Source organism: Rana temporaria, chromosome 5, assembly GCF_905171775.1.
Source record: "Rana temporaria chromosome 5, aRanTem1.1, whole genome shotgun sequence".
In the NCBI taxonomy this organism is placed as follows: Eukaryota; Metazoa; Chordata; class Amphibia; order Anura; family Ranidae; genus Rana; species Rana temporaria.
In genome coordinates this window covers 320,769,221-320,795,616 of record NC_053493.1, presented here as the reverse complement: position 1 = coordinate 320,795,616, position 26,396 = coordinate 320,769,221, and the positions used below count along the sequence as shown (strand labels likewise).

Genomic DNA, 26,396 nt, shown 5'->3' with positions numbered 1-26,396 from the left:
GGGGGGGGGGTTAAGTTAATTTTCATGGCAAATATGAACTTTGTGTAGCGCTACCCCCTCAGGAGCCGCTGGTTGTTGTTGGGATCTGCATATTAAGTTACCTCTCAGTGTTGTCTAGGGGTGTAATAGATGAGTAGAGCAGTGAGCAAATGTCCAGTCAATCAAAGAAGATTTTCAAATGCTTTATTTTCGGCCCAACATAGCCAACATGAGATAGGGAGAAAAGGTTGATGAAGCGATAGAGAGGTATCAGGCCTGGATATGAAAGGAGCAATCCTGCTCTCAACAGCACAGTAGCAGGAGTTACAGTTCGTCGCCACTCTAGCCAGAGTGGGTGAAGTGCCCCCGCAGAGACTCCTGCCACGAGCCTGGCAGCCGAAGTGTCACTTTAGATTGCTGGGAGGAACAGGCCTCTGCCACAGACCTGGCTCTAGGGCCACTGCCACAGGCCTAGTACTTTAACTGAACTGAACGGATTGAGCGAATACTCCCAGTAGATTAAGTAAGGGTCACCGGGTGACAGTTGAAGTGTACCTATCAATGTCCCGGTCACCAGATCCCCGATGGTTCGTTCAAGCCCTGTTGGACAACCTGCCTCCGGGTTCTCCTCAAGCCGACCCCCCATCGAACGGCATTCAGCCTGGGATCTCCTCAGTAGAGCTGGGGACCCAGTAAGTCACTGGGGCCCCTCTCAGCAACATGGAACTCCGCGTAGCGTGTGACCCTGGCCTGGTAGGCCATCACCGGGGTCCGTTGGATGCGCACACCCTGAAGGTGGGTGCCGCACCTGGAACCCGCGAAGAACAACACAAAATGGCGTCTGCCACAGATATACCCTCCCCAGAATGCCCCGCGAGGGAAAACTCCTCTAATTGGCTGCTGGGGAAAAGCGGCTCTGCCAGAACCCCTCTAGCGCCACCTGTCTCCCAGGGGTGGAATCAGCACCCCTGGAGCACAGACTGACCTACAGGACAGTTCAGGAATGACAGCAGCCCAGAATTTAGCAAATTGTGAATGGGAGCAAAATAACTCTCCCATTCCCCACTAACTTTAGCGTAGTGCCCATACTGAAAGTAAGGGGGCGCTACATTTGCAATTAATTGCAATTCATCTGATCACTCTTCATAACATTCTGGGGTATATGCAAATTGCCATCATAAAAACTGAGGCAGCAGACTTTGTAAACATGTATATCTGTGTCATTCGCAATACTTTTGTCCAGGGCTGCAAATGTGTGCTGTCACAGGAAATCTGGTTATGGACTTTCCTTTCCTCTCACAGTGACAGCGCTGAGGAAAGAAAATGCTGATAACTGCCATTTGTTTACATGGGATCAGCTGTGACTGGAATTGGCTGAAAAAAAAAAAACGCTCCAACGCCAAAAAACTTGCATTCCGAATGCTGCATATAAACACCCGCATGGCCACATTAAATAACATGCAGCTGCGTTCATGGGTGTAAAAAAAAAAAGCCAGACACAGCAGTAGGTTATTTTAAGCCATGTGAATGAGGCCTGAGCTGGTAGAGCTTGGTGTGTTTTGTGGTGCCGTTATATATATGTTAATGGTACCTTACATACACACTCAGGGATTGCAGTGACTTCTTTCATGTTTTCATTTCCCCCACACATAGAGGAAACCATGAGAGTTCTGCTATCTATCGGCGTCTACAGACAATCCTATCATCTATCACCATGTCCTGACTCACATACACACAACTCTCTCTATCACACAGTGAGAGAAGAGATAAGTGTCCGCACACCTCCTCCCCACCAATCAGGAACCATCCTCCTCCTCCCTTACACTACATGGAATACAATCCTCATCACACAGCTCCCTTCTTCCGTACACGGGATCACGTGATAACGGCCCGTCCCCGCTCACTTCCGGGGTAATGTCACCTGATCGAGTTCCCGTCACATGACTGCGCCTGTCTTCTCCGCTGTCTTGTCTATACAGAGAGGTCACAAGGTGCGCGGAGCGTAACACAGAGACTGGCTGTTCGGTGCAAGAGCCGGGGACTGAGCCAGGGAAGGTGGGTGAAGGAGGACATTATGGGCGCTGTGCTGTGTGTGGCCTGGCTGTATGATGGTGACACTGAGTGTATGGCCTGGCTGTACAATGAAGGACCTGTGTGTGTTCTGGCTGCGTAATGGTGGGGCTGTGTGCGTCCTGGCTGCGTACGTCCTGGCTGCGTACGTCCTGGCTGCGTACGTCCTGGCTGCGTACGTCCTGGCTGCGTACTGGCGGGGCTGCACGCTTTCTGGCTGCGTCTTGGGGCTGTGCGCGTCCTGGCTGCATCTTGGCTGGTAGGGGCTGCGCGCATCCTGGCTGCCTAATTGAGGGGGGCTGCGCGCGCGTCCTGGCTGCCTAATTGAGGGGGGCTGCGCGCGTCCTGGCTGCCTAATGGAGGGGGGCTGCGCGCGTCCTGGCTGCCTAATGGAGGGGGGCTGCGCGCGTCCTGGCTGCCTAATGGAGGGGGGCTGCGCGCGTCCTGGCTGCCTAATGGAGGGGGGCTGCACGCGTCCTGGCTGCCTCATGGAGGGGGCTGCGCGCTTCATGGCTGCGTAGAAGTGATATATTTTGTCCTTTATTTGTTCAGTCCCTCTATTCTGTTTTAATCTTGTTATAATGACTCTTATTGGATCTCCCCATGGGTGAGATTTACTAAAACTGGAGCACACAGAATCTGGTGCAGTTGTGCACAGTAACCAATCAGCTTGTTTAAGCTTTGCCAATAAAACCTGGAAGCTGATAGGTTACTATGCATTGGTGCACCTGTTTTAGTAAATCTCCCCCCACATAACTCATAACTGTGTAAACTCTTCTAATTGGTGAAAATGTAAACATAATTTGTTACTAATATATCAGAAAACAAGGCTTTTGTGGAATTGTTAAACCCCTCAAACCCTTTCCCCTTCCTGTACCAGAGGGTATTGTTCCATCTCACTTACTGTAATCTGAGAGAACACAAAGTGAGGAGAAATCTTTCTTGTCACATTAGCAGATTTTGTTTTAGTTCCTGTTCTGGTGACAACTCATTTTTATAGAAGATGTTGATGAAAAAATGTTAAACACAAATTTTGTAAATGAGTGATTTAGTAATTGAGAGCCAATGTCATTTTATGTTGCAGAGACCCCCTTTGCTTATACTTGTAAGCTATTGTTGGGTTCTGTGGTTTTATAGGGGAACTATTTGTTTTTACGTTTTTAGTTCTTTACAATGCCCCTTTTGTTTTTGCCATGCCTGACTGCATAGTACTGTGTCTGATATATAATATCAGTGGGGTAGATTCAGGTAGCAATTACGCCTGCGTATCCATAGATACGCAGCGTAATTGCTAAGTAGCGCCCGGCGTATCGACTTTCTGTATTCAGAAAGCTTGATACGCCGACTGTAGCCTAAGATATGACTGGCATAAGGCCCTTATGCCGTCGTATCGTAGGCTGCATTCTTACGCTGGCCGCTAGGTGGCGTTCCTGTAGTGGTCAGCGTAGAGTATGCAAATTGCATACTCACGCCGATTCACAACCGTACGTGCACCCGGCGTTCGCATTTTACGTCGTTTGCGTTCGTCGGTTTCTGCGTAAGGCTGCTTGTGCTATTAGCAGGGGCAGCCAATGCTAAGTATACCCGTCGTTCCCGCGTCACGATTTTTGAAAATGACGTAGTTTGCGTAAGTGAATCGTGAATGGCACTGGACGCCATTTACGTTCACGTTGAAGCAAATGACGTCCTTGCGACGTCATTTACCGCAATGCACGTCGGGAAAGTTTCCCGACGGAGCATGCGCACTACGTTCGGCGCGGGAACGCGCCTAATTTAAATGATCCACGCCCCCCTACGGGATCATTTAAATTACACGCGCTTACGCCGGCCAGTTTTACGGAGCGCCCGCGCAAATTACGGAGCTACTGCTTCGTGAATGAAGCGTAGCGCAAGTAATTTACGGAGGCGTAGCGTTAAAACTGTACGCTGCGCCTCCGTAAGAGTGCGCAGCCCTACCTGAATCTACCCCACTGTTTGTTATGGTCTGTGTAGATGAGTTTATTGTAGTACATTCTCCATAGTAATTACCTGGGCTTAGAATGAATAGAGTTCAGACTAGCTTGAACATTTCGTTATGTCCTGGCTCGGAGTGGCATACACTTGCATACAGACACATTAAATAGAAGCAGTGTTTTTGCTGGAATTGCTGAACTATCCTATATCTCCAAAATATAATACATATGTGTGGAAGGGCAGACGGATCAAGCAGGTCTATAACAATGCTGGACAAGGCATCAGAATATCGTTGTATCTAAACAAAAAAAAAAAATTGACAGTTGCTGCTAAAACCTGACCTGGAAAGCGTTCCGGACAAGAACAGAACAGAGGGTTAGGACCTTGGCATGGCTTATAAATATTGTTATATCTCGGTAGGGTTTTTTAAATTATAGTTAAAGCAGGAAAGGGTTAGAGCCCATGAAAGGTCTTTATTTCTGTCTGTCTGTTTGTATTGTGAAGTTTTCCCCTTCTTTTCTGTCAGGATGGGAAATCTCTTCAACATGGACATGGGCTAAAACACAGTTTTAGCAGAGTAGGGAGAAGTTTGAATTACTGACTGGGTTTTTTTTTTTTTTTTACGAAAGACAAATCTACTTTGCACTACAAGTGCAAAGTGTACTTGAAATTGCACTGAAAGTGCAGTCGCTGTAAATCTGGGGGGGACATGCAAGGTAAATAAAAAAAACAGCATTTTAGCTTTCAAATGATTGGATGATAAAATCAGCAGAGCTTCCCCTCATTTTAGATCTACCCCTCAGATTTACAGTGACTGCACTTCCAAGTGCACTTTCAGTTCAATTTCAAGTGCACTTTGCACTTGTAGTGCAAAGTGGATTTGTCTTTCGTAAATAACCCCCAATTTGTTAAATGGTGCTTTTGCCTTCTTGTTCTGGTGACAGGGACAGTAAATGAGTCAAGGTCTCGCCAACCAGGTCATAGACAGAAATAAAAACGGACATGTTTTAACTCCGCCTCAAGCTGGCCATACATTAAACAATTTTCCTATTCGATTTCCTTTAGATTTATCTTCAACTTTGTAGTGCAAGGGCCTGCCTGATTGCATACAAATTGAAAGTGTTTAGGTTTGACCCCATATTGTATGGTTATGGTAAATCTAAAGGCAAATTGTATAATGTATGGCCAGCCTTAATCTATCCCAAATGGGATAGAAGAAAAAAATCTAAGCAGGGTTACTAGCTCTCCAGAAATGTGACCACGTTGCGCCTGCACTATAGCTGAATGATGGCTACAGCGTGGGCCTTAATTGCTGGGATATGACGTCGTTCTGTGCATCAGATGCCTGCGTGCCCCCTGCTCTGTGAACACAGGGTCAATGAGACTGGGCTGATCCCGGGCCCCTTACCACATGATCAGCTGGTCACATGATGTAAACAAAAGATTGGTAGTCTGCTTTTTTTTTCTGCTCACACTTGTGTCAGAAGCGGTCTCGAAAAGGGTGTAAAGTATTTGTGCCCACCAGTGCCGCCTCATCAGCGCACATCAATGAAGGAAAAAAATTACCTGTTTGGAAAATGTATAACAAACTCTAAAACTGTTTTGTTTTTTCGAAATGTTCTATCCTTCTTTTTTTTTTTTTCTTTTTTTCAGCAAAAAAAAAAAGCCCATTGGTGATGAAATACCAATGGCAACAAAGAGACCAGTTTTATATCATTGTGGCGATGTTTTGTCTTTTGCAATGTGTAAGAAAAATCTAATGTGTTGACAACACTGCAGCCTAGCCAATTTTAATGTGACGCCCCATGTACACAATTTTGACAGACTTTTGGCAGCATTGTTACTAGAAATTTACTTTTAAAGCATCTTTATCACAAAAAAATGATTGGAGTCACCAGTGGTGTTGTTTTTTTTTTTTTTTTTTTTTACTCTAAAGCCGAGTTCCACCCAAGAAGGAACTTCCGCTTTAAGTGCTGGTGACCCCCTGACATGCCCCTTTTGGTATGTAATTTTTTTGGGGGGAGGAGGGATACCCTATTTTTAGAGGCACCCAGCTCCCACTTCCTCCCCTGGCTCCAGAAGGAAGATCACCTCTCTCTCCCTGCAATCTTCTGGCACACATCAGAGGTCCCAGAAGATTGTCTGGCCACACACAGCGCGGCTCGCACATGCGCAGTGCGCGCCGGGCTGTGAAGCCACAGCCGAGCACCCACAGTTAGAATGCTGGCACCGCGGAGAGGAGTGAGGCTTTCTGCACCCACATCGCTGAACCGTGGGACAGGTGAGTGTCTGATTATTAAAAGTCAGAAGTAGGGTTGTCCAGATACCGATACCAGTATCGGTATCGGTACCGATACCGAGTATTTGCGGGAGTACTCGTACTCGCGCAAATACCCCCGATACCTAAATAGAATACTTCCCCCCCCCCGCCGCTGCCGCCGCATCGCACCGCCGCATCGAAAGCCGTCGCATGGGTTAAACGCCGTGCGGGAACATCACAGCTTTCATTTGAATAGCTGTAGTGTTCCCGCGCGTATAGACACTCCCCCTTGCTCGGGATTGGATGGGTGATCGTGATCTGTCCAATCCCGAGCAAGGGGGAGTGTCTATACACGCGGGCAAAACAGCTATTCAAATGAATGCTGTGATTTTCTCCATGCGGCGGCTTTCGGCGGCAAAGGTATGGAGGGACATGGCTGGAGGGACATGGCTGGAGGGACATGGCTGCATATGTGAGGGACATGGCTAGAGGGACATGGCTGCATATGTGAGGGACATGGCTGCATTTGGGGACACATTTAAAAAAAGTATCGGTATTCGGTATCGGCGACTACTTGAAAAAAAGTATCGGTACTTGTACTCGGTCCTAAAAAAGTGGTATCGGGACAACCCTAGTCAGAAGCTACACTTTTTGTAGCTGCTGACTTTAAAATGGGTGGAACTCCGCTTTAAGTGCCTTTCCAAGTAAGACTATGGCCCTTTCACATGGGCGCTTCTGCTAAGTGGAATCTGCTTGCTCAGCAGGGGAACCCTCTGCTGATCCCCACTGAGCAGGCGGATGAGAGCTCCATGTCTGTTCCATTGTGCAGAGTGGACACAGACACAGTCCCGCTCTCCTCTATTGGGCAATCAGATGGAAACGGACTGGCTGTCCATTTCCATCCGATGTCATCTGGTCCGATCTGTTGGACGGATGGGGAATAGGACAACCATACTTCTTCTGTTTTTGGCAGACAGGATCTGATCAGATGGCGGCGGGCGTCAGTGGACATGTGTCGGCTGACACTCACCACTCAATAGAAGAGACTGGAGGGTCCAATCAGGTCTGCCTGACCGGTGGACCTGATCGGATCGCCAGTGTAAAAGGAGCCTAAGTGGTTGATGTACTAAAATTGGAGAGTGCCAATTCTGGTGCAGCTGTGTGTGGTAGCCAATCCACTTCTAACTTCAGTCTATGGACCTCAAGTCGCATTAAAGTCGGACCAATGTAGTGGAGGGACTACTTTGAAGTCGCACAGATATGAATGGTACTCATTGGAAAGTCCCAAGTTGCAGGACAAGTTGCACGAGTGTGAAAAGGTCCTAAGCCCCCTTTCACACTGGGGAGGGAGGTGCGGTGACAGTATAGCGCCTCTATTTTTTTAGCGGTGCTATACCATCGGAATTGCGGCGTATTCGGCCGGTAGCGGTACAGTTTTAACCCCCGCTAGCGGACGAAAAAGTGTTAATAACGCCGGCATTGCCGCGGTTTCCCATTGCTTTTAATGGGAAGGAGCGGTGAAGGAGCCGTAAACACACTGCTCCTCTCACCGCTCCAAAGATGCTGCTAGCAGGACTTTTGGAGCACTCCAGTGTGAAAGCCCTCAGGCTTTCACACTGGAGAAACAGCAGCCGCTGTTTAGGGAGGGGAAAACTGCCGCTCCAGGTGAGTGCACTGTGCAATCAGTGTCCTCTCAGAACCAAATGGGTGCTGGCAATGCACAAAGAAAAACTTAGAGGAAATATGGACAGCCACACCCCTAAAAAAAAAAACCTTAAAAAGGTGGCCTTTAACCACTTACCCCCCGGACCATATTGCTGCCCAAAGACCAGAGTACTTTTTGCGATTCGGGACTGCGCCGCTTTAACTGACAATTGCGCGGTCGTGCGACGTGGCTCCCAAACAAAATTGGCGTCCTTTTTTTCCCACAAATAGAGTTTTCTTTTTGTGGTATTTGATCACCTCTGCGGTTTTTATTTTTTGCGCTATAAACAAAAATAGAGAGCCAATTTAAAAAAAAAATGAATATTTTTTACTTTTTGCTGTAATAAATATCCCCCAAAAATATATAAAAAAACATTTTTTTTCCTCAGTTTAGGCCGATACGTATTCTTCTACCTATTTTTCGTAAAAAAAAATCGCAATAAGCGTTTATTGATTGGTCTGCGCAAAAGTTATAGCGTTTACTAAATAGGGGGTATTTTTATGGCATTTTTATTAATATATTTTTTTACTAGTAATGGCGGCGATCAGCGATTTTTTTTTTTTCGGTACTGCGACATTATGGCGGACACTTTTGACACATTTTTGGGACCATCGGCATCTTTATAGCGATCAGTGCTATAAAAATGCATTGGATTACTATAAAAATGCCACTGGCAGTGAAGGGGTTAACACTAGGGGGCGGGGAAGGGGTTAAGTATGTCCCTGGGTGTGTTCTTACTGTGGGGGGGGGGGGGGTGGCCTCACTAGGGGAAACGCTGATCCTCTGTTCAGCATTTTCCCTGCTGACAGGACCGAGAGCTGTGTGTTTACACACACAGCTCCCGGTCCCCGCTCTGTAACGAGCAATCGCGGGTGCCCGGCGGCGATCGAGCCCGCCGGGCACACGCACGGGAGTTGGGGGCGAGCGGGGGGCACGCGCGCCCCCTAGTGGCGGCTAGAAGAGAGGACGTTATACTACGTGCTCTCGCCTAGGACAGCCACCTTGCCGACGTAGAACGGCGGTGCGCGGTCGGGAAGTAGTTAATGGTAAAAGGAAAAAAGGCACTACAAAGCACAGCAAGCAGTGGGGTATATAGCTGACGCGTTTCGCACTATTGTTCAGTGCTTAGTCATGAGGGCGCTATTTTTAGAGCAATAGTGCCTGCAAACCGCCCCAGTGTGAAAGGGGCCTTAGTGTGAGTGTTGCAGACATATTCAGTAGCATGTGTAATTATTTTTTCTTCTAATGCTGGGGTCAATAGGGGGGCATTCCTTTTGTCCACCATGTAAAATTACAGCTGTTATGGTACACACTTATTTGTTGATGCTGCTGTGTCATCACTGTATTTTTTTTTCTTTTGCAGGGCTTTCATTCTACAGTCGATCCCAGAATATTTCTGGGTCAGTCCGGAGTCTGTCTGCTTTTTACCTGTTAGAGGTAAGGCTAGGAGCTGGGAACAACCTGTGATGAATCTGATAAAAGGGATTGGCATTTCAGACCCGTGTTTAGGGGAAAACAAAAGCCTTGTTGTGTCATCAGACTTCTACTTCTTGAAGGACACGGAAAAGGAGATTCTTGTAGGAGCGCCTTGCTCTATATTAGAATTTATACACCACACATTACATTCAAATATTTTAAAATCTTTGTCAGAGCTGCCATTTAATGTGTCCATTGTTGTAACATTTTATATCTTACTTTTCAGAAAAATCATTTCCTAAATGATTGAATATGTTATACTATTGTGAATTTGGAAAGTATTTTATTTATTGTTGGCCCCCTATAAAATTATGGGTTCCTGAAATAATCAAGCAGCAAGAATTTTGAGTTACAGAGGAGGGCTAGGGCTAGAATTATTGCTCTCGCTCTACCAATCGCGGCAATACTTCACATGTGTGGTTTGAACACCGTTTACATATGCGGGCGCTGCTCACGTATGTGTTCGCTTCTGCGCGCAAGCTCGTCGGGACAGGGTGCGTTTTCTGGCTCCTAACTTTTTTTAGCTGGCTCCTAGATTCCAAGCAAATGTGTCAAACCCTGAATTATCTATAATGCGCATATGTCATTATTATAGTTTTCATACCTCTACAAATTACACTCTTTGCCATGTTTCCATAGGTTACTGTTGTGCATTTTTGAGAGAGCCCTCATCTTCCCTTGATACTCTAAAATGTATTTATTTTATTATTAATTCCAGGGAAACTGACAAATAAGGTTCACAGTTTAAATGGGTGTGCTATTCTTTGATAAAACTGGACACTAGGTTCTTGCTAGAATGTCTCATGCCTACTACAGACAATCAGAAAATTAGCTGATAAAAAACAATTTTAAAGCAATCGTACAATAATCGGATCATTGGTACACAGCTTTCTAGAGCCGATCACGACAGTTCATCCAACAATATACCAAAGGACAAGCACAAAAACTTTACTGGTACGATACCAGATCATACGATTTTCATTTAATCAGTACAGTATTAGTCAAAAATTGGAAGACCAAGACCAGGCATGCTTAGAAACAAAAGAATACACTACACTACAACACATTACATCACTTTCAAAGTTGAATTCTGTCGTCTGAGAATTTTTGTAACCTATTCATTTTTAATGCAGAAACTAACATGCAGCCCCCCCCCCCCCCCGATGATTGTTCGTCCGATTAATCTCATTGTGTGTACGAGGCATAATGGTCCTTTCACACGGACGTCCGTGTGCGGGCTCCGCTTTGCTCAGCAGGGATCGTTCCGTTGATCCCCGCTGAGCAGGCAGATGACAGGTTAGTCTCTGCACACTGTGTATGGACCGACCTGTCAGAGCGCTGCTCTCCCCTATGGGGGATCGGATGAAGACAGACCGTAGAGTCCGTTTTCATCCGATCCCATCCTGAAAGCGATTCTTCTGTGTAGAGCCCCTGGATTGCATTTTAGGAAACCTGTGCGTGAAAAAATTCCCAGGTCACGCCAAAAACAGAAAAGGCTAAGGCCGGGTTCACACCTATGCAAATTGGTTGCGGCTTAAACCGCATCCAATTCGCATAACATAAAATACATTGTTTTTAATGAGGCTGGTTCACATATGTGCGATGCATTCGCATTGCCCAAAAAACGTGTGCGTTTTCTAGGCATTGTTGTGCGGCTCAGGTGCGAATTCAGGCCCATTATCTTCTATGGGCACGCATCTGATTCGCAGATGTGTTCATATTTTTATCAGGATTTCTCTCATTCTCCTAATGCACTTCCCCTCCCCTCTCCCAGGTCTCCAAATTTGCAGCTAAAACGGAGATGATCTGCTGAACAGCTCTGTTATCTCTTTGCAGAGATAAGAGACCTGGAATTCGCAGCGCACAAGTGTGAATCCAGCCTCAAGGTCCTATTATTTAAGGACCTTGGCTTATTGTGGACTGTTCGGACTCTGATATTGCTGTTTTGTAAGGTTTTTCACCCTGCCAAAAGTGCTTACACTTTTTTAATCTGCTGTACACCACCTATGTTTCTCCATACCTATTAAGGCTCCATTCATACCTAGGAGATTCAAATCATGGGCAGAATCGCTGTGGTTCTGCCCACAATTCCAGACGCGTGACGCGTTTGTGATGCTATTACTTGCTAATGGCACCCCAATCACGCTGCAGTTTTGCCTCGCTAAATTGCGCTGCAATCGCAGCACGTGAAGCTTGTTGCTCAAAAAGAAACAGGAGTTTCTTTTGAACGACAGTCGCATGTTGCAATTGTGCCGCGATTGCTGCGCAATTTATCGTGACAAAATTGAACTGTGATTGGGGTGCGATTCTGCCTATGATTTTAATCGCCTAGGTGTGAATGGAGCCTTATTGTTTCGATCACTGTAATTAGGTTCTTGTTTCTACATCTGTCCAAGCTGTATAATGTTTAAAAAAACTGGAAGATGCCCAATCAACATTCCATCTGACATTTAGGAATGATGTTGATGGAGGGGTCATTTTCAGCACCACATTCTCCAGAAATCTGCCTAATCCAGAGAAAAAAATGTTTCTTCGTACGCTATTGGTTTGGAGCTTATATCATGTCTTGAAACATATAATAATAATTTGTCTTTGTCTCTAGAAGCAATAAAGAAAAGATGGACATCCGAGGTGCTGTTGATGCTGCTGTCCCAACAAACATTATTGCAGCCAAGGCTGCGGAGGTTCGTGCCAACAAGGTGAACTGGCAATCTTATCTTCAGTAAGTATACGTCATTGTCTTTATCCTGCTTACCTGATGCTCGTGCAATAGTCAGACATTGTGAATTCTTACCTTTAAAGAAAGCTGGGCAAATTCTACAACCTCACCCAGGTGCTTAGACACCTCTCCCTGACAATTCCAGCCTCCTCTGGTGTCTACATAATCAAAACCTTTTTTTTTTTTTGGCACTGGCAGGGTCTGCACGGTGACTCCATGGACTTGTATCACCCAGGTGCTTAGACACCTCTCCCTGACAATTCCAGCCTCCTCTGGTGTCTACATAATCAAAACCTTTTTTTTTTTGGCACTGGCAGGGTCTGCACGGTGACTCCATAGACTTGTATTGAGCCGTACTCCCAGCATTTCTGGTGTTGGATAATAGCTTCATCCAAGTTTATGGGAGTTAGCGCGCAGATGCTGTAAAGAAAGTTGATTTTCGTAATCAACGTTGGAGGCTAGCTCCATTCAGCAAGAGTTAAGAAAAGCACTTGGGTGGGGGATGTACAGTAAATTAGATTTGGGGAGCTCGGTACAGTGAGTTGAGTTTGTGCTTTCAACTGAACTTTTCCTTTACCCTCTCCTGCCCTCTGTCTGTATATAAAATGTTTATAAATGCTTTCCCCATTAAGAGCCGTAAGCTGGCACTTCTCTCACTTAGGCAAGCTATAGATTGTGCAATTTTATTTCCCTCAACCACAGAAAAGCGCTTGATTCCTCCATCAACACAGTCAGTGTTTATATGGGAATCTTTACTGCTGTGCTATTGTATTCTGACAGCGGGAGGTTTTCCCACCGTTTAGAATGCAACAATCACTGCTGGCAAGATGCAGTCTTATTTCTGTGTATTGGTAGCCTGATGCTGGCTATACATGGTTCATATTCCGCAATGGGCCTAAATTTGAGCTGTGAATGTCCCTGTTGGCAACCCTGTTCGAGAATCTTCAACTGAAAATTGAAGGAGCTCAGATGAAAATTCTTGGCTGAGCATTGATGGCAGCCAATCGGATACAGTCCCTGCTCGGGTATTCTGTCTGCTGCTGGATCAGCGGCTGTCGGAATACAGTAGCCAGCAGGGGAGATTTCCTCAATCCATGATGTTCACTGTGGTGGATGGCAAGTAGTACTCAAGTCGCCTGGTATCGTAAATCGTACAACTTTCAAGTCGTGGCAGCGTGAACCGAGCCTTGGGCTTTGCATTGCATTTACTTTGTAAAACAAACTAAAAAAAACTATACTCTACTGGACTGCCCAGTGAAGTGGAAAAACTTGTCTACACCTGCCCCTGTACTGCTTACAACAAATAATGCTGATTGTTTACAAAACAGAAAGCAAAACCATTTTCTTTTCTTAATGACGTTTTGCCTGTCAAGCCTGATGTTTTGCTCTGTTGCTACAAACAAAAATGTGTGGAGATGCTTTGGTAAAACAGAGTGCATCCTGTGTATTGGAGCTTGAATCTTCTCATCATTAGTGTTAAAGGGTCACTAAAGGATTTATTTTTTTAGCTAAATAGCTTCCTTTACCTTACTGCAGTCCTGGTTTCATGTCCTCATTATTCATTTTTGCTTTGAAGTAGCTGTAATCCTTCTCTGATCTCCACACTTCCTGCTTGTCTGGCTCCTTATGAAAAAACTCATGCAAGCTTCTCACTGTGGTCCATGATCAAGAAGGTGTGATTACTGTGTGTCTAAAACTCCTCAGAACCAATCCGATTCATTTTAAAAACAAACACTGCCCTGTGTTTGTTTGTTTTTGTTCTGTGCGTCTTTGTACTTCACAGAAACATGAAACTAGTTTAAAAACTAAACTGCAGGTACATTATATGATTGATATTTTATCTATTTTTAATCATTTTTAAAAGCAATCAGTTAACTATTATGTCTCTATACCCTGTAAACTGTCATTTCAGCAAAACATTTTTTTTCCTTTACTGCTCCTTTAAGACTTGTACACACGATGCAAAAATCGGAAGTAAAATTACATCCAACAAACGATCTGGCGATTTTTGGATCGTTGGTATGGTACTTTTCGACAGCCGATTCATCCGACAAAAGCTGGATGTGCAGTCTATAAAACCTTTTGTTGCACGTGAACAATCGTTACTCCATGTCTAAATGCTTTCACTGGCTGCAATGCAAAGGCTGCAAAGCTTTTCTTGGCATGGAGTTCCTGATGGTGACAGTGGTGAATCATGCCTAGATCAATGTTTGTTGAAATGACCAATTGTAAGTCCATCTGAAGCCCATGTGACAGGATCACAATGCAGGTACATAATTGAGAGCTAGGGTGACAACCCTCTGTTACTGTGCTAGGAAGTGCCCCGAACAAGGATCTCCATGGCAAGATCACCTGCTGTTATTTTAATGAAAATTGCAGATTTAAAGATATTTTATAATTCTTTTGAAATTACATCATGTTAAAATTGATGATATTTAGTGATTTGGATTGCAGTTACTTTTAAGGCTACATGCACACAGACTGTTTGGTCCATCAGCATCAAATCTCTGCGTTTTTCGTGAATCCATCAGGCACAGGTGCAGTGTCCAGCCCTGTTCCAAGCAGCCTGTCAGCATCTGTGATGGGCTAAATTATATGGAGGCTGAATGCTGTAGCGAGTGGTATTTTGTTTTAGAGCCGTATACGTTCAGGAGTGTATGGGCTGAACACGGGAATTATGTGTTTGGGGACATGCGTCCCTGCATGGTGTAAACCCAAGTACTGCATCGATTTTTACTGGATGCAGCATCTGTGCCTCCCGAAAGCACTGGAATTTGACACTGAAAGGCCAAACCACCTGTGTGCAGGAGACATAATACTTCTGACAATGTGCTGTTATGGGATACTGTGGGATAGTTCTTGAACTTTTTTTTTTTTTTTTTCACCCTTGATAGCAATGGCAGAAGCTTCACTTTGTTCTTTGTTTTTTTCACAACAAATCCCACGGTATAAAGTTTTTGATGTGCTGTTTTTATAAAGTAGTGCACATGCTACTTTGTGTGGTCTGGTGCAATTTCAGCCCATTTAAGTGAATGGCTGAGATTAAACTGCACCCAGGTTGCGTGTAATTCGCACAGTGTGTTCCTGTGTGATTCATGGTGTGAACTGGCCTTTCATAATATGTTTTCAGTGAACACCAGTTACATAGTTGGCTTGAAAAAATACACCAGTCCATCTACTTCAGCAAAAAAATAGGAAACATTTATATATAGATCCCTATATCCATAGTTAGACAAGAAAAACTCCTTCCTGATTCAAGACCCCTCCTCCCCACCTAAGACAATGGGCTATTCCCTGAATTGAAAATCTCTGGTATTTTTATTACCTATAAATGATAATAACCAGTTATATCTTGTGCATCCAAACAAAAAAGAAAGAAGTTAACTTGGTTGGAACTGGTTTCTGAGGGAGTTTATTCCACATTTTTACAGCTCTTGTGCCTCGTGCACACGATCAGATTTTCCGACGGGAATTGTGTGCTGGCAGGGTTTTGTCGGATAAGCCGACCGTTTGTACGCTCGTTTGTTGTTGGTATTTCCGACAACAAATGTTGGATAGCATGCTTTAAAAATTTCCGACAACAAATGTGCCTTGTCGGATTATCTGATCGTGTGTACAGAAAAAAATCCAACGCATGCTCAGAAGCAATGCTAACCATAACACAACATGGGCAGAAGTTGCCCAATGGGTGGAGCTAAAGAGTAAAAAAAAACATGTAGCTTCTGTTTGTTAGCCGACAAAGTTTTGCCGTCTGTATGCGCCCTTTGAACAAAATTCCATGGCTTTGTCCGATGGAAATGCGATCGTGTGTACGAGGCTTCACTGTAACAAAGCCTTTCCATATGTGCAGGTTAAATCTCTCTTCCTCTAGATGTGATTGACAAAGCTGTTTTTTATAGCGAGATAAAAGGAGCATTTCTAAACCAGAAGAGCATTTTTGCATAAACAATAGACTGCATACACTAGATTTATTTTTGGTAGGACATAAAATATTATGACCATTTGTTTGTGCTTAGACTCAAAAAGAAGGAATTGTTCTGTACCCCTACTTCCTCACACAGCTCAAACAATAGGCAGATGGACATGATTGCTGACCACCACCCGTATGTACTTTTTTTTGGCCCATCCTTTCCAATGAGAAAAACAAGTGAATAATCATTTTTCATATTCATTTTCGAAAATTGATTGATCAGATTCTGTGTCTGTGTGCAGAAAACATTTAGCTGAAACTCATAGGTTCCTGTGCTGCTGTGAAAGACTTTCACAAATGTAACCGCGTGCAGCAATGGATTGAGGCGACGCTGCGTGGGTGTTTGGCTGAATGTTTCCAGAGAAATTGTTGAAAATGGAAGGCCATCTTCTGAACTTCACATCGCAAGAAAAAAATACTTTTGTTCAGCTTGTTCCATTGCTTATATTTCATATAAATCCTTGAACCAGTAATGCTTCTTTTCTTCCACATATTGTGTAGTAAGTGGTCCTTGCTGAAGACTGAAACTTGCAAATGGTAATTAATCATTTGCTCAAATGGTATTAAAGAGGATATTTAACACAATTTAAAATAAATATTTGTGAACCATTATACCTGCTAAACTTTTTAGAATTCTGTTATGTGCTGTAATGATTCTCACATCCTTGCTGTTGCATAGCAGGCAAGTGACACCACTATGCCGAGCCTTCACCTCTCTGTTAGCATGTGACTGAAGCAACTATGTGACAGTAATTTAAAGGAACCAGAGGAAACAACGTCTTCCAGGAATTTTAACCACTTGCCGTCAGGACAATTTTGACATTGTTAAAATTTAGCTTTTTTTTTTTTTTTTTTTAAATTATATATTTTCTGAAAGCAGAGTCCCTGGAGAACAAAATGGTAATTGTTGCATTTTTTTTTCTATGTTGCACCATATTTGCAGAGCTGTTTATCAAAAACTAATTTTCAGGAAAAATACTTACATTAATTTTGGTGCACACACAATATAATACCCAGTTTTGGGTAAAATATAAAACATGATAAGTAAATGGATATCAAAAATGATATTGGACACATCTATGAAATGGAAACGAACTACGGTACCTAAAGCTGTCCATGGAGGAAGCTTTAAAAGCTGTTACAGGTTATCAGTTTAGAGTTAAATGTGAGCTATGGCACTAGAATTATTGTTCTCACTCTTTGACATTTGCAGAGATACCTCGCATGTGTGGTGAAATCACTGTTTTCATTTGTGTGCTGGACCTACAAGTGTGTTTGCATTTGCATGAGCACAGGGGGCTTATTTCCGTTTTCATACACTTATTTTTTTTTCCATTTAAAAAGTGGATGTAAACACCCCCACCCCCCAAATTTTTGTTTTTTCATTAAAGCGGAGGTTCGCCGGTAAAATGGTGTTTTTACCCTGAGATGTATGCACATTTAGTCTAGGGTAATCGGGTTGTTGTTTAAAAATCCGAGCATTACTTACCGTTGTAGAGGGCGATCTTCTCCGCCACTTCCGGGTATGGGCTGCGGGACTGGGCATTCCTTCTTGATTGACAGTCTTCCGACAGGCTTCCGAAAGGCTTCCGACGGTCGCATCCATCGCAAAGTAGCCGAACGTCGGTGCGTAGGCGCAGTATAGGGCCGCACCGACGTTCGGCTTCTTTCGGCTACTCGTGACGCGATGGATGCGACCGTCGGAAGCCTTTCGGAAGACTGTCAATCAAGAAGGAACGCCCACTCCCGAAGACCCATACCCGGAAGTGGCGGAGAAGATCGCCCTCTACAACGGTAAGTAATGCTCGGATTTTTATACAACAACCCGATTCCCCTAGACTAAATGAGCATACATCTAAGGGTAAAAGAGCAGAAACGGCCTTTATGGGTGAACTCCCGCTTTAAGACTCGTATCTGTTACAGCAGAGGATGTAATTTCATCTGTGCCCAGTCTTGCCACAAATGGTTATTCCAGCTCTGAGCAATTCTCTTATGTTTCTTCAGTAAGATAAAAAGGGACACACAGAGAAATGGGTGTCGGTTCCCCCCCCCCTTGCTGTGAGTGACAGGTGATTTCCTTTTCTCATGCACGAGTGTGAGAGGCATTCTGTGTACTCGACACCTCTCCCCCCTCCTTTCTTCTCCAGCTCTTCCAGGATTGGCATCTCCACACCTCAGCATGATTGGGCATGCTGAAGTCATGTGGTGACTTTTCTGGGTTTTGACTGGATGTTTCTCATCATGAGGTGTGATCCACAAGACCAGCAGAAGCTCAGTGTAAGAAATATTGATGCCTGGTCAAGGGAAGTGTAAAGGTGAGTGGGAATTCTACTGACATCCTGACTCCACCCACCGAGCTCTGGCTAACAGACCCACCCACAGAATCTGGAGTATTGCAGACCTCCAAACAGCTAAAGAAGAGATATTTGACAGGTAAGGATACATGCAGGAGGCATTTATATCCTTCTAGATCAGCTCTATGGAAGTAATTTAGAAATGATGAGTGTGTTGGCAGGATTGGGGAAGATCTGTGCTAGTAGGGGTAAATTGGAGGGAGAGAATTTGTACTGGAAATGGTAGTTTAGAGAAGGTTGTGCTAAGAGGAGAGATTTAGGGGGATTTATACTAGGAGGGGGATTTGGGGAGGAGAATTTGTACAAGGAGGGGGATTTGGAGGGAGGATTTGCACTAGGAGGGGGACTTTGGGGGTAAGATTTGCACTAGGAGGTGGGATTTGTGGGGGGATTTATGCTAGGAATGGGTATGTGGAGGAGAGGATTTGTGCTGGGGGGGGGGATTTGGGAGGAAGATTTGCGATGGAAGTGGGGATTTGGGGGAAGAGGACTTGTGCTAGGAGGGAGGATTCAGGACTTCTGGGTTCAAAGAAAATTTGTCAAGCCCTGCATTAACCTTTTGCTGCTAGCAAAGATTGAGCACATAGTGACTGCCCATCTAACTAGTAACATTATTTACTGCATGAAGACTTTACTAGGGCTGTACTCGTGTGTGTACAACCATAAAGATTGGGCCCCGGCTGAAAAATTAGGGCTAAAGGCTGCTCAATCGGAAAGCTGTTTCACAAGAACTTTGCCTATAGTAAGAGTTACCTCTCTAGCGAGTGTTAAATTGAATCGCTGCCATTCATATAGAGTCCGCTCTAAAGTGGATATAGGCCACAGTCTACAGAGAAGCTATCGCTGTATTGATCATCATTGCTCTTACTATTTTCTAATGCCAATACTTACTGCTGATTTTGTCGATTACCAGGTTCAAGTTAATTAAAAAAATGCAAAAATGATAGTTCAGGTATAATGTGTAGTCCCACAGAATGGCAGGTCTCATATTTATAGACCAGATACAAAAAAAACTCAGACAATGGAGCTTCATGTACTAGTTCAGAGTGTTCAACCAGTGTGAGGAGATTTAATCGTATTACAGTTGAGCAACCATAGGGTTAATTTTAAAAGGAGGGTCTTGGATGACTCGCTTCCCCTGGCTCCCTTTTAAATAATTCCTTAATGCCCGTTGTACCCATATGACCTGAGGAAGGGGCATGTCCCGAAACATGTTGTCGTAACCTTAGGCTTGTAGCAGGTTCCTTGTGCGAGCTACAGCTGTGGCTTCCTGATCCTTTGAAGGTGAGAGATGCCTGCAGCTTCTTGCCAGGCCGACGACGTCACTTCCAGGCCGATAACGTCACTACCGGCCCGACAGATGTACTTCCCCGGCCTCCAAATGGCTTCTCTTCCACCAATCGATGGCTGTGATGCCTTTCCGGCCCGACGGCCATATCATCCTGTGTCTCCGAGCAGCCTCATTCTGGCGGCTGCAGAAGTAACTTTATTCTACCAGTTACCAGCATCAATGACTAAGCACATGTGAAGTGTGTGAACGTGTCTACCCAGCATTCTGGTTCTTGTCGTTTTGGTATGTCCAAATAAAAAGGATTTTGATCTACTGTGGTGTGCGACCATTTCTTCTTTTCTCATTGTGTGCGGAGGCGAGCACCTACTGGATCATTAGGCTTCCTGGTCTCACCTGGAGCATCCGGTTTTCTTGTTCCGTTAAGGGCCTGGTAGCCCACATTTATTAAGTGGAAAATCCAAAACAAATGTCCATCCAGGAGTCCCACGCAGAGGTTTAAACTTCATTCAAACATGAATGAAAACATACAGAGCTACCTGTTGGCAGTACCTCTGCTTGCTCCCCCCAGATTCTCGATTCTTTGCAGCCCCCTGGACTCACTGCCTTTCTTGGTCTCCTCGGCCATCAAAGCTGGACAGCCTTTCACAGCAGTCCCTAGGCACATAATCCCTCTTACACGGGGCTGCAGTCTCCCACAGGGCAGACAGCTTTCCTGACACAGGTCTGTCTTCAAACCACAGAAGCAAGCTGCTCCCACTCCACCTTCCGCCCTCTTCTACTCTCACCAACCCCTTGCTATATGGGTTGTATGCACCTGGGCACACACCCTGCTGGCTATCCTTAAGACACAGACACAGGGTTAGCGATCCTGCCCCACCCAAGGCTCTTGGGGATCTCCAAACTACAAAGTCCCATCCGGAGATGGCAAAATCCTGAGAAAGCTGCCAGAGTACTTTTCTCCTCTCAAAACCTAAACTCTGTAGCCCTGCAGTCAACAGACAAACTTTTTTTTTTTATTCTAATTGCATAGGGACAGATCCTTGCTCTGTCACTATATACATTTACTGAACGTTGTGAATACATAGAAACCATTGATTTTATTGGAATCCTGTTTTTTTGTTTTTTTTTCCTCACACTGGTTGGACATTCTGAACTAGTACACAATAGGGGCGCCCCATTGTCCTAAGTTTTTTTAAAATCTAATTTAGTTGGAAAAAACTCCATTCTATAACTACTGAAACCCATGACCGTATATTGGGTTTATTTACCAGTCTGAGGTTTGCTTTTTGATACTGAACCTTAGGCCTTGTACACACGGTCGGACCAAACCAATGTGACTGGTCCGTCGGACCGTTTTTCATCGGTTCACCTCTGAAGTGGCTGTACGGCTTGATATGTGTACACACCATCAGTCCAAAATCCGATCGGGTCAGAACGCGGTGACGTCAAAAGCGCGATGTGCTGAATAAAACGAAGTTCAATGCTTCCAAGCATGCGTCGACTTGATTCTGAGCATGCGCAGGTTTTGAACCGATGCTTTTCTGTACTAACCATCGGTTTGGTCCGATGGGGCAGCGGTCCATCGGTTCGGTTTTGAAGCATGTTTTAAAATTTTGGAGCGAAGGATAACAGACCGATAGCCTATACACACGGTCGGTTTGGTCCGATGAAAATGAACTTTGGTTCATTCTCATCGGACCAAACCGACCGTGTGTACGGGGCCTTAGTTGGGTGCAGGCTATTTGTCCTAGTAGCAGTGAATGAATGAATGAATGACTTGTATAGCGCAACGCATGCGAACTGAATCGCCTCTGGGCGCTTTTTCCAGCCAGTATCTGCTTGGCTGGTGCGGTCATTTTTACCCCGTAGGATCATGACACGCTAGGGACACACAGTCATACACACATATATACATATATACTGGGCCAATTTGGACGAGATCCAATTTTACCTACCAGCATGTCTTTGGACATGCAGTGTAGTATCCATTTGCTTAACCTGGTGTGCCAGTAGGGCTGAGTTTGTTTTTGGAGTTGAAGCAGAAGAACAGAGAACCCAAGTGCCTCCTGTGGGGGTACAATTAGACCTAAGATGTAACTTTACAAAGGTGCAGATTTTTCCAGTTAAAAAAGCAAGTTGTGATCTGGCCTAATACTATATTGTAGTATAGTTCAAAGACTTTATAGATTCTGTACCACGTAGATTTCACTAATCAGCAGCACTAAGTGACAAGAGCTGAAGAGTCTAGATACTAGAGCGTTTATGGTAATATATTATGCCAGCTGAAGTTTTCAGTCTTGTTCGGACACCCATGTTGCAGGACAGGAGCATGTCGACCATACAGCGTGAAAATGCAGTATACAGTATATAGTGAGTGAGTGAGAAACTTATATAGCGCAAACAAATGCGAACTTAATCGCCTCAAGGCGCTGGCTTCCAGAGTTGTACAGGTCTTTCAGAAGAGGTGGGTCTTCAGTTTTTTCCTAAAAACCCGATGGTTTTCCTCCAAGCGGATGGTCGTGGGTAGAGCATTCCAGAGCCGTGGTCCTTGGACCGAAAATCTACGTTCTCCCTTAGATTTGTAGCGAGATTTGGGGATTTGGAGAAGGTTTTGGTTGGTTGATCGGAGCACGCGCTGGGTGACGTAGGGTTTTATTTTCTCACTTAAATATTGAGGAGCTTTACCCTGTGTACATTTGTGGGTGAGGCAGAGAGTCTTGAATGTCACCCGGTCCTGTACGGGCAGCCAGTGGAGGGACGGGACCTCAAGGCCGGGGAGATTGGTTCCCATGGCTTTTTACCCGTTACCAGTCTGGCTGCTGTGTTCTGGACGACTTGTAGACGTGTAATCTGGTATTTCGGTAGTCCTAAGTAGAGGGAATTTGCGTAGTCGAGTCGTGAGTTGATGATTGTTCCAACCACTACTGCTGTGTCCTCTTCCGGGATGAAGGGGATGAGTCTACGTAGCATGCGGAGCAAATGATGAGAACCGCTGACGACTGATCCTATTTGTGCATCCATCGTCATGTCTGCGTCAAAGATGACTCGGAGACTTTTGACTTTATTGCTTGGCTCGATGGTTTGTCCGAGGATGGTGGGTGGTGTCCATGTGGTCCTGGAAATGGATTTCCTATTTGCACGTTTTGCTCGTTTTGCACCCTCCTATGTCATAGCTCAACAATTCCTAAATGGCAGCTAACAAAACTCAGACTGGAATTCACTTTTGAAGGTAAAAGTTGAACGGTATAGACTTTATAGATCGAAAAACACCTACCTTATTTTATGATTGGTTGGCACTACTATCAAAAAACAATCTCAGTCACTTGGGGGGGAGGGTATAAAAAAGAAGCCTAAAGTGTTTGTAAAGTCAGAAAGTTTTTTATCTTAAAGGTTTGTGTTTAACACCCTGATGTGTGTTACTTCCTCTTTGTTTCCCTGCAAAGGTAAAGCATAATGGGCTACTATGCATCGCATAGTAGCCCATTATGTGACACTTACCTGCAGAAGAAGCCTGCGATGTCCCCGTCTTCCTTGCAAGTAGCGAGCGACCATTCTTCACCCCTCTTCCTTCCAGGGCCGCGAACTCCGGCTCTGTGAGTGGCTGGAGTCGTGTGACGTTTACAACCGCTTTAAACTGGAGTGCTGTAACTTGGGAAAGAGAGCTATAAAGGAGCTACAACAGCTTTATGCACTGGCACTGTTAGATGGACTAGCAGGAGTAATGTCATAGTTGACTTAAATGGTAGGATTTCTAGCTACGTTATTGCTGTATGTAAACTCAAAATCAAAATGCCTTTTACGCGCACTTTCACAAAAGGTAGACATCTTTGGTTCATAAAAGAAAACTTAAAAAATTAATGGTGTGTTTCCGGTTTCTCAGCTTTAAGGCTAACAGTCATTGATCTTGCAATGTATGTAAAAATGAATTACACTTAGCAATTCTAAGAACCTGAATTGAAGGCTATCCAGCCTTGTGCTGTCTGAATGTGTCATAAATGTCACACTGTCTGTCTTTATGACAGTTTATGCTTCTATGTTTTAGTCTTACAATGATGAATTTCTTACAGGGGTCAGATGATTTCTGGAGAGGATTGTGAATTTATTTTAAGGTTTGAAAAATCAAATACAGAAGAAAAGAAAGCAATACTAACAGCTGAAGGCAATCAGGTAGGATTTTTTTTATCAACTGCTATAGATGTTAGAAGTCACATGAAATTGAAGTTGCCTGTAATGTTGAAGCTGTTTCTTCACTCCTCAGTTTAAATGGGCGTCAGAAGCCTTCACTATCATTTATACCCACATGAACACCTTAACCCAGTACTAATATTTATAAAAAATGAAAGTGAGCTATCTCGCAGCACCCTGAATAAAAGATGCCTAAACTGGGTTGGGGGGTCTTCTACACCACCTGCAACTCAAATATAAAGCCGTTTTTTAACATCTTTACCATGGAAATGTGACATCAATTTATGCCTTCAGTCACACAACTCAAGCAGTTGACATCTGCCACAGACTTCATGGAATGTGAATATAAAATCTAAGGTGGGTTTTCAACACTCATTTGAACTGAAAATCCCCTCGGATGAATATAGAAACATCTTGAGCATTTCTTAACAAATCCATTTGAATGTGGCTACCCACTACTAATGATTTTCATGAACTGAATAACTGAAAACATTCAAAGCTGTTTTTAAAGCGGGGGTTCACCCTAAAATTCAACTATGTCTTATCCATAGCATTAGCCATCCGTTATGTCTAATCCATCCTTTTTTTTTTTTTTTTTTTTTTATCTGTTTGCTTACCTTGATTCGGCAGCATTTTGTATTCCTTCCGGGATCCTTTTTCCTGCGGGAGTGGGCGTGCCTTTGCATTTCCCCGGCTCAGCGCGATGTGTCGAGACTCCCAGGAGATGCGCTGTAGTGTAATCTTGCGGTATCTCGCGCGTCACGTGACTCGGCAAGCGGGTCATGTGACCAGGGCGGATCCTAATTCGCCATTTTAGGTAAGGGAAGACACAGGTGTAAATAGTCATTACACACCTGTACTCATCACAGGACTGCCTACAAGCAAGATGGAAATGTCCATCGCAAGTTTTTATAAAGTTTCCTTTCCTGCAGAATGACTATGCGGACAGCTCAGATTTTAGAACACGCGAGTGCAGGATTAAACCAGGTAACTCCGGCACAATCATTTAAAAAAATAAAATAAAAAATACCCGCGGAACCCCCGCTTTAAAGATTTCAGAACCGTAAACCTCCTGTGTAATCTTGGTAACCTACAGATTTAGTTCCACAGATGCATGTGTACTGCTGTGTAGAAGAAGCTGGTTACTTCAGCTTTCTATTGGTATGGAACACATGTGGGATACTGGTTGGAAACTCCCACCAGTTGGTTGAGTCTCTGGTCTCAACTGGAATGCCAGCATGTTGATTCTTTTGGAGGGTGGTGTGATTGACAAGGTATTTATTTTTTGGATGAATACTCTTGTGGACCCAGAAGTAAACTATGTTCCAATAGTTTTGGGCTGTTTTTCTCCACTTGGCCAATTTTGAACATGCATGCTAATTTAAAAACTGTCAATCAGGTTTTTCCTGTCAGAATGTGGACCAGTCATCTTGAAAAAAGTAACCAAAACATACCGTTTTGAATCAGCCTTTTTAACAAGGGTGCCATCTGGGTTTTTTAGGTCTCGGCAAAATGCCTAAAAATTGCCAATAATTGCCCAAACGTTTTCAACAATCCAGCAAGTGGATCATGCATGCCTTTTTGTTGCACAAAACCACACGTTGTTATTGGCAGCATTACAATGACAACATTGGTTGATAAGGAGGATGTTGGATGCCTGCACATCATCCTCCTTCTTCCCAGCCCCTCTCTGTCAGCACTGGGGTTGAAAGGGATTAGCTAAGAAAGGGAGAGAAACTGAGTGAGAAGAGAAATTCTAGAATATTAATCAATACCAGTTTGTAAAGGGATAAGAATAAATCCCCTCTAATGTTGGGTGACCCACATGTGTGGATGCTGCTGAGATATTATGTAAAACTATTTGTTTATTTTTTTAAATTTAGAATGGGGTGCCTTGACATTGTACATACATTTTTATTGGGCATTGTGACTGAAAAAATGTTTGAGAAATACTGGCTTAACCACTTCTCCCCCAGCCTACCTATAGCAGAATGATGGCTGGGTGGTGGGTGATATCCTGCTGGACGTCATAAGCCACCCCCGGGGGGGTGTCACTCTGACACGCTACAACTCCAATTGTGGTAAAGAGCCTATGACGTAGGCTCTTTAGCACGTGATCAGCTGTAAACAATCACAGCTGATCACAGCGTTTAACCAAGAAGTGCCGGTAAATGATTTTCCTTGGTTCACGCTGACAGGGAGAGCTGATCGGCGGCTATCCTGCCAGAGGGGGGATTTGCTCTGATAAGCAGCACATTGATTATCAGTGCAGCCCCCATCAGAGGTACCCACCACAGCTGCAAATCTGTGGCAGTCAGTGCCCATCAGTAACGCATGTCAGTGCCCTAAACAGATGCCAATGAGTGCCTATCATTAATGACTGTCGGTATCTCATCATCAGTGCCAACTCGTCAGTGCCCATCCGTACCACCTC

The 26,396-nt window shown here is 44.4% G+C and overlaps 1 protein-coding gene across 3 annotated transcripts in view; it reads left to right on the top strand.

Annotated features, from left to right (window-relative positions):
* Positions 1-1,862: 1,862 nt before the first annotated feature.
* Positions 1,863-26,396, top strand: part of ATP6V1H (ATPase H+ transporting V1 subunit H) — a 135,762-nt gene continuing 111,228 nt past the window's right edge. The window contains exons 1-4 of one of the 3 annotated variants that reach the window (XM_040354200.1): positions 1,863-2,034; positions 9,331-9,404; positions 12,046-12,165; positions 23,845-23,944. In XM_040354200.1, the coding sequence (XP_040210134.1) occupies positions 12,062-12,165; positions 23,845-23,944 (204 nt within the window). In that variant the 5' untranslated portion in view covers positions 1,863-2,034; positions 9,331-9,404; positions 12,046-12,061. The remainder of the gene's footprint in view (positions 2,035-9,330; positions 9,405-12,045; positions 12,166-23,844; positions 23,945-26,396) is intronic. The other 2 variants (XM_040354198.1, XM_040354199.1) reach the window with 2 other exon arrangements.